Here is an 11,095-nt window from a genome sequence, read left to right as displayed (position 1 = left end):
AAAATCAAAGATAGGTGCTGTGCACATCAACAGTAGTGAAAACTGCAGTAATAAACAATTAATTTGCATTTTTGTCTTACTTATGCACTGCTGCACCTCTTTTAAATGTTTTATTTTCCTGTTACGCATTTTATACACTAATTTTATTATCTCAATAGGTTTTCTTATGTTATGCATCCTGTGCATTCATTTTATCCTTATTTTTAACTTTATTTTAATAGTATTATAGAGTGGGTTTTATCCATGTGAAGATGCATTCTATGTGTTCTATTATGATCTTATCTTTTTTTAACATGCAGGTTTTATTATGTCTTTTTGTCATCTATGTCTTTTCATGTGAAGCACTTGATGCATGTAATTTCTTTTGTTTAAAGTTCATTGGGCTGTATTTCTTGTATGAAAGGTGCCATAGATATAAAGGTTTTTTGTTATTATTATTATTTTTATTGGCTATGACAACAGCCTGTAGCTCCTCAAATCCTTGCTACTTTTTTGCTGTATTTTTCTATTTTTTTTCTGACACTGTGGCCCCTTTCTGCTGAAGCACGACTTTTCTTCAATAGAGAAGCACTTACCAACATTAGGAAAAGTTGTGTGGGGTTTTAACTGAACACAGCAGACCATTAGAGGATTTGCATAAACGACATACGCCGAGTAGCCTGTCGACCAGAGGGGAGAAACACGGCCAATAGCACCGGACAAAGAGAGGGAGGAGAGCCAGCATCACCCCTAATTTCCACCAGATCACGGCAGACGCAGCAAATAGATTACACTCTAGTCTATGTGTTAATTTCCACTCATTTTTAAAAATTTGTTTCCATTTTCCCTCAAACTGCACAAATTTAAATTGTAAATGTGAAATACACTTAGGACCCACAATGCAAACACAAGAGACAGGTAGTAGTTTAGTTTAACGTTTATTTTGTGACATTAAAACAGTGAAGACATAGAATCAGGGGGGAGGAGAGTATCTGGGCAGGTGTTCCACAGAAAGAGAAAGGCGAGGCTGGACATGGCTGGACTCACCAGCCCTGGTGAGTTTGGCAGATCTGAAGCACAGAGGAAAAGCCAGGTTCAGGCAGCTTTTCAAAAACAAGGCAGACTTCTTAGAATCTTCACGAAAACCGAATGAGATAAAGGCTGAGGTGTTACTACTGAAGGGTTCACAGCAAACTGGCAAAGACTGGAGAGGAAGGCCGGACTTAAATCAGGTAGCTGGCAATCAGAGTGTATGATCAGCAGGTGTGTGAGGAGTTTGGCAGGAGGGCTGAATGTAGGTCAGCCACGCCCTGCATAAAACACACACACAGACACACACAGACACAGATACATACATACACACACACACACACACACACACACACACAGACACAGACACAGACACAGACACACACACACACACACACACACACACACACAAACACACACACACACACACACACAGATGGGGGAAACAAACTGGAGACAAAAATTGAACAAAAAGGAAAGTGAAACACCAGAGAAACAAAGGGAAATAGACAAAGTACTGCAGATCGTGACAGAAATATATCTAGATAAATGTACCTAACTACTTTTCTTAGATTATTGTTTACAAAGAATAGAATAATTTTAAATAATTATTTTGTCGTTATTAGGTTAGAAACACAAAATGATTTATAGTCATGTCCAGTAATTGTCCAGATCACCCACATTTGTCAAAAAGTTAAAATATTTTAATTATATTCTACCATTACTATTGCCTGTATTCTCTGCTGACCTCATTTATGTCACCGTCCTGTTCTTGTGCACTAAAACGATATCCTGTTTACCGTCTACAGTCTGCCCGATTCTGTGTGGACGCAGCAGAACTGGTGGAAATGAGGTTAACAAAAGTGAGACTGAACCAAAACAATGAGCTGAAAGACACCAACAGGTTTCTCTTCGTGTTAGTCATTAAACACAGTCATTTTAAAATTGTTATTTATGGGTTTGGTTATTATATTTATAGTATTGTTAACCCTTTAAAGTGTGAGAAAACTGGCCCCATTTCTTTCAAAAACATGGGAAAAGGGCAACGGGCAACTTAACAAGAAATGGCCCAAATATTAGTAAGAAATTAGTAAGAAGTTACAAGCAAATCACTTGAAAATAAGTTTTAAAAAGTTAAAAACAACAAAAAATGGCCTTAAAAAGTGCTAAAAATAATCTAATATCTAATTATATATAGTTATATATATAGTGTTCCGGACATTTTCCCCTAGCTTAAAAAAAAAAAAACTATTTAGTTATATTTTCAGGTCAATTTTTGGTCACCTTTTAATCATTTCTAGCATTTTCCAGGACATTTCTTGCCAGTTTGCTCATTATGTTTTTATGTTAATGAAATCAAACCAATTGTTCCAGGTTTCAGAGGTTTAAATGCTTGAGGGAGGCATCTGAAGGCAATACTGGAAAAGGTATGTAAATCATACAGACATACTGATTAATGCAGCTTTGAGAATGTTTTATATTCCTGTTGATAAAACTCTCTCGAAGCATCACTACAGTTTGACTCCCAAAACATGGAGGACAGCTGATCTTTTGGTTCACAAGGTATATTTTTATCTTCCCATCAGTGTGTGTGTGTGCGTGTGTGCGAGCATGTATACGTACGGACATGAATATGTGTTTTGAATGGTGGCCATTGTGTTTGAAAATAGCCATCTCCAGTCTGCGGTCTATTGAGACACATACTTGCGTGTCCCCTGGGGGGTCGGTGGCTAGGGGCCACTGAGGGCTCAGCCCTGTCTGGCCTGGACTAGCAGCCCAGTTCTCATGACACCTGACCCAGAGCACATCCTGTGGTCAGGCTGCAGGGCCGTGCTGTGAAGGACCGGGATCAGCTCACAGGGATCTCCTAACATGGCAGGGAGGGTGGAGGACGGGCTGCAGAGCGGCTGCTGCTGACACTCTCTGCTGTGGAGTCCCAGCTTTTCACTGTGGCTGTTTTGATTTACACATTAATCCTTCTTTTATGTGTCGTCCTGCTGACTATTCCAGCACTGGAGAGGTCAGATTCTGGCTTTGTGGCGTTTGTGTGGTCGCCCCCTCTGCTGGTGAGGGGAAGCACTACAGACGCTGCAACATATGACCACAAAATGCTGAGTGTACAGAATGAGCTGAGATACACATCTTGCAGTGCACCTGGTTACTAGTAGCCATATCATTTCTGTGATTAACAACATATCCAGGCAGCCAGAAAAACAAACAGTGCATTGAACTGCTTCCATTATTTACACTGCAGGATGTAAATAATGGAAGCCATAAAATCCAATGTTTTTTATTCTGTTCTTATACAAAAAAAAAAAAAAAAAACACTGGTGAACAGAATGTGGTCACATCGTGTTTTACAGCTAGTCGATGAGATTATCCTGAACACCAGTAAAAAGGTGATCATAACTGGCAAAGGATGACTGCATTTCTTGGCTCTCTAAAATATACATCAGGCCAGAACGTTCTCACCCCAGGCTTGTCAAAGAGGGCCGCTCTATCAGTGCTTTCGGCGTATGAATGTGATGCCAAAAGCCACCTTTCGCATCCAACTAGATGAGAATGTGCTTGGACGGAATTGGTGGTGTTGTTATAATATGCCAATGGTCGACTGGATGGTCACCGGGCGTGTCCACATGACAAGCGTACCGGCGGCATCACTTGAGAACGCAGTTGGACAGAACCAGTGGCATGTACATGAAATGTCAGGTAATGACACTGCTGGCATGCAACATAATATTATGAGTGTGCTTATAGGGCAGGAGGGTTGTTGGAGGGTCCCACAACTGACTTTCATGTCTGGACTTCACTTCTCATGAGGATGTGTGTTTTTTGTATTTTCTTCACCTTACCATGTGCCTCTTTTGCCTAAACCTAACCATCTGTGACTTTGTTGCCTAAACCTAACCATCGTGACGGTCCAAGCTGTTGTGTTAACATAAGAATCAGGCTGCTTCCACCATGTGCATTTGTTGACCTCACTGTAACAGCATCCTGGAGTATAAACAGCTGATGTAGAAGGGTAGCTAAAATATCATGAGTAGATGTGGAAGGTCACTGACAGAGTGATACTATATGACAAGAATGTCTTGGGCAGGCCCATGCACCGTGTTATGACATATTAGGCCTAGAACTGCAGACTTTTGAGGGTCTGGACATTCAAATTTCTTTTCAGAATGACGGGCTGAAGTCTGTCCCAGCATGTGCACAGATAACATGGTCAGAGGTACACAGATAGTTAGGTAGCCTAGAAAAAGCTCTACCTGACTGTGAGGGGGGACTATAGACTGTAAAATGAATGGATGTAGCCACTGTGACGTCATCCATTGGTTTGTGGACTGCTGTTTTGAATCCTCAAGTTTGGCATTTCAGCTGTCGCCATCTTGTTTTTCGGGAGCCAGAAGTAACCATATTTTGAATAGAGGTTAAAGCTATGGAAGAGCTTTAATTAATTATGTGTTACTTTGGACCTTCATAAAATGTTGACAGGCAAGTTATATACAAATTCAACCCAGTGTTGATGTTAGCTAAAGAGACCAAAACCATTTTGTACCAGGTTGTAAACACATTTATTTCTTCTGTAAAGTTGGACATTTTAATCTGAGGGTCTTTGGGGACTGACTCTGTCTTGGAGCCAGCCTCAAGTGGCCTTTAGAGGAACTGCAGTTTCTGGCAGTTCCATGTTGGCTTCATTTTACAGTCTTTTTCACACAGCATATGTCAGCTGTGCTTGAGCAGCGCTGAATGTGTTTTTTTTTATTTTGGCACCCATGTGATCAAGTTGGAGCATTCACACTGCCTGTCTGAACAGCGAGCTGGAGCACATCTAGAGAAACGGTGGCTCACCAATTTTTTATGCTTACTGCGCGCGTCAGCACAAATAGACAGTGAAAATTGTGTTTTGATGATTATATTGACTCTATACTACCTTTTACAGCAGTTTAAAAGTTTCTCTCTGTCACAGAGATGAGGAAATACGAAGACGTCTGTTTTGTGGACAATATCCCATCAGTTGTTGATACAAGGCATTTTATTTGAAACATTTACAGGACCGTGTTGTCGCCAATGCAGGAGCTGCACAACTTCATAAATGAATGGAATTTGTGCTTATAAATGTCGAACTACAACACTCATAGTAGCAGGCAGTGACGCAACAGCAACATTTCAACAACGCTGCATTGCCATGCCATTACACACTGCTGAGGTGCGCTGTGTGAAACACGGCATACAGTCTCTAACTATATATACATGAGCAAATTTCTACATGCATTTTGCATAAGAAAAGCTGTATGGAAATGGACATTGTGAAAAAACATACTCATTTACATCCGCTTGAGGTGGCTTTGGCCCGGATCAGCATACGGAAAAATGTAATCCCTGGAGCAAGCTATGGTGCATCCAATTGGTCAGTCAAGAGTGGATTTTAGAGTGCCCTCTGCTCGACTGGAAAGTACACTACTTTTTTCTCCACATTTGAGCGAAAGTTTGAATTTTGAATAAAAAATGACCTTGCCCTTGTGCAACGTATCCTCATAAAGCAGTTTGTTTGATACCTTCCAAAAATACAGATACAACAGATATCTAAAGAACTGCTGCCCCACGAATGGCATCATCATCACACAATTAACACAAAGTTACGTAGTAAATGTGAAGCTACGAAGGTTAGGTTGGGTTTAGGCAAGTGAAATTACATAAATTAGCTTTAGGAAAAGAATCATAGCTGGTCATCGTCAAATGACATACTTAACATAAAGTAACGTGACGATACAGTGGTTAGGTTTAGGCAAGTAAAATTATGTGGTTTATAGAAAGAAAGAATCATGGCTGGACATCAAATTACATACCTTACGTAAAGTACTGCTTTTAGACACCTAATACCAAGTATTCAAACCTTTGAATCCTGAGGAAATTGATACAATTTCCTTCAAAAACATGTGAAAAGGCAATAAGCACCTTTGTAAGAAATGGTCCACAGATTGAAAGAATATTAGTAGATTTAGAAAATTATTTAAAAGAAATAAGGCTGGGGAAAATGTCTAGGGAAAAAAGAAAAAAGCTGGGGAGAAATTATTTCTAACTGTCATAATTAGATATTTGATATTATGTTCCAGAAGCATTCTTAAGCATTTTTACAAGTCTTGATTTACAGTGTCTTTTTCTTTTTTTTCTGTTCTGCTTTTTGCTGTTGTTTTTTTTACTCATTTTAAGGTGAATTTCTTGTACTTTTTACTAATTTCTTGCTAATTTGGGTGTCACTTGGTCTGTCATTGCTTATTGCCCTCCTCCCACGTTTTTGAAAGGAATCAGGGAAATTTTTAGTCAAGTTTTAAAGGATAAATGTGAAGATATGTAGGTAAGGTATAGGCAAGTAAAGTTATGTAGGTTCGGTTCAGGAAAAGAGACATGACAACAAAGTCCCTTAAAATAACTCAAAGTTCACATGTGACACAAACACAGGTCTTTTTGGGGGTTATTCCTGTATTTGTTTGACCCATTCACCACCTCCGCCACCGTTACGCCTTGGTTAGTCATGTGACTGTAGCCTTTCGTGATAAGTTGTGCGATGTACAAATTACTGGCTCGTGATAATTACGGTTCTATGTGGGTAAACATATAAACAATACATAAACCAGCCTGTCCTTGTGAACTTGGCACTATGTAGAGACAAGTAACTGCCAAAAGTACCGCTGACTCAGCTGGTAAAATATTTCAATTTAATGTGTTTATATATGTGTGTTGCATCTTGTATTCAGGCATGAGGGCGGAAGTTTTAGGAATGATTTATTTTCAACATTTTTATTGTCATCACCAAATTGATCAGACAGAGAAATATAGTGTCAGAATATATTGTGGCTTTTGTTTTCAACAAATCCAAACATGGCTTCTAATCAATCCATGTTAAATTCACAAATACATCAACCAATAATAAATAAATAATCTTCAAAATTGGCAAATAAATAGTTAAATAAATTAATAAATACACAAATACATATTTTTTTTATCAAATAAGATATGTTTGAGGTAAATTAAGAGCTAGTTGGCATATAAAATAATACTGGCGTGTAAATTATTGCAATTCAATTTATAGAAAACAATATAAAATATTTTATATTTGTGATCAGCGCTGAGATTTTATGAATTTAATACATAATTCCTGAATAATTTCAAGTGAGGTTATTGCTTAGATCAAAGAAGGCAGGATTATGATGCATGCATGTGACAAGCTTTCCTCTGACTTTGTTGTATGAACTATGAAAAAGTGTATAAATTCAAGTGAAAAAGATGAGTATCAGTCCTCAGAGCTGCAGTCGTCCTCTGGTTGGTGCCCTTTGAAGCAGGCAGACTCGTAGTGCTTGTTCAGGTAGGACTTGAGTGCGAAGCTTTTGTGGCAGCGTTTGCACGAGTAGTGCTTGAAGGCCGAGTGAGTCTGCATGTGGGCGCGCAGGTTGGAGCGGTCGGCGAAGGCTTTGCCACAGTGAGCGCAGGCGAAGGGTTTCTCCCCGGTGTGGGACCTCATGTGGCCCTGCAGGAGCCAGGGTCGACTGAAGGCCTTGCCGCACACCGTGCACTCGTGCTTCAGGTCGTGGGTCAGCATGTGCATGGCCAGTGCCGGCATGGACACATACACTTTGTGGCAGGTGGGACACTTCCTCGCCTGCTGGCTGTCCAGGCTGCGGTGAGTCTGCTTGTGTCTGCTCAAATTGGAGGACGTGGCGTAAGACTTCCCACACTCACCACACATGTGGCGGCCTTTGGATTTCCCCTTGGTGGGGCTGCAGTCTGCCGAGCTGCTGCCCTCGCTGCTGTCCGATTGGCTGCCTCCCTTGCGGGGACACCTCTGGTTGGGCCTGCGGCAGGAGCGGCCGTCAGAGATAAGGAAGGCACTGATGCTGCACGACTCCAGCTCAGGACCACTGCTGTCTGATTCCACCGTGCCACTGGAGACAGGGCTGTCCGGATGCTCCATGTCGTGGTCAGAGAACTCTTCCCCGCCACTGCCACCTGGGGAGTACAGGGGCACTGAGGAGAGCCCGGTCTGCTCATGACCAGGCTCCTTTGTGCTCTGCAACACTGAGGGGATGATGTAATCATGGATGTAGCCTGGGAAAGAAAAAAGACATTTAATAAAGAGAGGGAACATTTTTTTTTAATTGAAATACATGGAACATCTTCATGACCTCAATAACCTCCGATCAGTGGCAGACTGTAACTTCATACATTTACTCAAGGCCTTTACTTAAGTACAAATTTGAGGTACTTGTACTTTCCTTGATGTTTTCTTTTCATGTCACTTATACTTCTCCACTATATTTCAAAGGGTACTTTTTACTTTACTCAGTTTATCTGAATGTTTTAGTTTACAGATTAAGATTTTGCCTAAAAAAACACAAGAAGAGTTTGGGGAGTAAATCACCAAATAGTTAAGGGTACAAGGTATTTTATAATTATTATTTAAAATAATTCTTAATTTAGGATGTTTTTTTTCTTTTTTAAATAATATAATTTAAATAATAAATTATTTAAACAATATATTTATTATCATTATTATTATCATCATTAATATTATTATTTAGATTTTTCTGCATTTGGTCATTCTTACTTTTAATACTTTAAGTCCTTTTTCTTAAGTATACTCACTCAAGTAAAGACTCTGAATACTTCTTCCATCACTGCCTCTGATGAAAAGTGCCCTCTTACTCGACGCTCTAATCAATATGAAACCTATACAGGAAGCTATTTGTAAGTGCAAGGTTCAGCAAGCTTTGGGAATGAAATATTAATGAGTCTTTGGTCCACAGTTCTGCCCAAATCGATACTTCCTCTGGCTCCAACAAGTGCTATCATAGCAGGAAAAAATGTGAAAGGCACATTGTGGCTGAATATGAGTCAAACACAATGTGCTGACACTGACAAAACTGTGAGCAGAGCAATAGTGTGGCTCCTGATGGATCCACCTGTCGCCGCCTCACAGCAGCAGCATCTTTGTGTGTGTGTGTGTGTGTGTGTGTGTGTGTGTGTGTGTGTGTGTGTGTGTGTGTGTGCCAGAGGGGTGGGAGGGTGGGGTGAAAACAGAGCAGTGAAATCCCTCAATCACTAAATCATTTTAATCAGATCATTCCCCATCTGTGGTGTTTTTGAGAGTGTTCATGAGGATGGTGAGGGGGAGATTGAGTGACAGGTGGGGGACCACGATTTGGCAAAGAGGTGAAGGGAGGGGCTAGCAGGGTGTGTGTGTGTGTGTCTGTGTGGTGGGGGGGGCGAGTCTGATCTTGACAGCAATCAATGGTATATCGAGCCCACTCACCCCCAACCCCAACCCACACACACACACACACACACACACAGGAACACAAAGGGAAGCAGACAGCTGGCATCCTAAATCTGGGGGACAAATGATTCAACTCGAACACAAGATCTGTGATGCTGGTAGTGGAGGGAGGCTGGAGGGGAGGGGGGCAATCCGCTCAAAGCACACATTTCTTTGGATGTTTCTCAAAGCCAGACACACACACACACACACACACACACACACACACACACACACACACACAGAGCATATTGTTTGTATTGCAGGGTTGTTCTCACATCCATCCTCTGTCGAAATCTCCGGGCTGAAAATCTACTGTCTGCCAATGTAGTGCTCATGTTGCACTTTATTGAATTACCTGCAGCACTCTCTATTTCCCAGTCAATACCCATCTCCTTAAAACCCTGTTCCATCACCTCTCACCGCTCTACATATGGATTGTGTTGCTGCAATCCTACTCCCTGTGGCTATCTAACATCCTGCAGGATCAGATGGAGATGGAGAGAGATGGAGAGATGAACGATGGTAGTGGTGGTGGTGGTGGCGCGGGGGGGGTTGATGAGAGACTCAAGGACAACTGCACCATCTAAGGACAACACTGTCCCATGTGGCTATCTGCTTTCTCCTGAGTATTTTTTTTCCCTCCTTTCTAGTTGGACCTGACAAAGGCTTGCATCAGATTGTGTGCCCGGTGCGTGTGTGTATATCTCATCACTCATGTACACAATAGTATTAAAGCCAAAGGCTGCTGTGTGATCTGGTTTGAGTATTAAGCAGATTGAGCCGGCGTGACCTGAATACTATTTAGCATCCGCCAAGTTAGAAAACAAAAGTCCTGACGCAAAGGAAAGGGTGTTGTGGGATGCAAGGGTTTGGGTTTTTTGGTTTTTTGTAGAGGGGGTGTTCTAAGAGTGATTAAGTAGCAAAGACAACAACATAAACAGCATGCATCTGCCTGTTATTTCAGATTTTCTTCTCCATTTTTGTGCAACAAATCATATGGATCAACAGCAGATATACACAAAAAGTTGACTCAAAGACAAACTTACCGTTTTCACTCAAACGCACCGCCAAGTTGGTGGCCGACTCTGTGATGGCATGTGTCACAGTGTAAGAGTCGTCCCAATGCTGCTGCTGGTAGTAGTTGGAAGACGAGAAATCGTGAACCTTTGGCTGCTTCACCAAAAAGGAACGTGGCATTTTCTTTCCTTGATTTATAAAAAGAAAAAAAGATGCTAGAGCCTCATAGAAAAATGTAAATAGGTTGATGATATAAAAAAAGAAGAAAAAAAAGAGCAGAAATGTAGTGAGCGTCCAGGTGGCCTTCTTCAGGAGGCCAAACAGCAGAGGATTGGAAAAGAGAAAGAAAGACAGAAAAAAGATCTGTTGTGCACAAAAGGCAAAGAGTGGTGAAAGCAGCACAGGAGAGAGAGAAAGCAGAGGACAGGGAGGATGGAGAGGAAGACAGAAAGTGGCAAAGGAGAAACAGAGGCAGAGAGAGAGAGATGCTGGACTAGCTGAGCTCAGCACTACTGCAGCCTTTTATATGTGGGGCACAAGCCCCAAAGATCAGGTGGTGCTTTGGAAGAGGGAGCTGCTTAGCATTAATCCATCAAACATCCCCGGGGACACACATCAAATTACCACGAGCCGTCTGTGCTTCTCCCCGCGTGCACACACACACACACTCACACACATGCACACACACACACACATGCACATGGAGCAGTCAACTCACCCACCTCCTCCCACATCCTCCTCCTCCTTTCACCCCTCCAC

General features: G+C 41.5%; 1 protein-coding gene across 1 annotated transcript; it reads right to left on the bottom strand.

Moving 5' to 3' along the window:
• Positions 1-4,731: 4,731 nt before the first annotated feature.
• Positions 4,732-10,824, bottom strand: LOC121948633 (transcriptional repressor scratch 1-like). Its single transcript, XM_042494036.2, has 2 exons — positions 10,366-10,824; positions 4,732-8,109 (listed from the first exon to the last, which is right to left on the bottom strand). The coding sequence occupies exons 1-2, from the start codon at positions 10,514-10,516 to the stop codon at positions 7,298-7,300; spliced, it is 963 nt and encodes a 320-aa protein (XP_042349970.1). The 5' UTR covers positions 10,517-10,824; the 3' UTR covers positions 4,732-7,297.
• Positions 10,825-11,095: the final 271 nt, after the last annotated feature.

The sequence above is a fragment of the Plectropomus leopardus genome, chromosome 2 (assembly GCF_026936395.1).
Source record: "Plectropomus leopardus strain MGB_pleo_1.0 chromosome 2, ASM2693639v1, whole genome shotgun sequence".
Taxonomy (NCBI): Eukaryota; Metazoa; Chordata; class Actinopteri; order Perciformes; family Serranidae; genus Plectropomus; species Plectropomus leopardus.
This window is presented reverse-complemented; position numbering and strand designations above follow the sequence as displayed.

Coding starts and splice junctions, on each gene's coding strand:
- LOC121948633 (XM_042494036.2), bottom strand. CDS start 10,516: ATGCCACGTTCCTTTTTGGTGAAGCAGCCAAAGGTTCACGATTTCTCG. Junction 8,110..10,365: donor GGTGCGTTTGAGTGAAAACG/GTAAGTTTGTCT, acceptor TTTCTTTCCCAG/GCTACATCCATGATTACATC.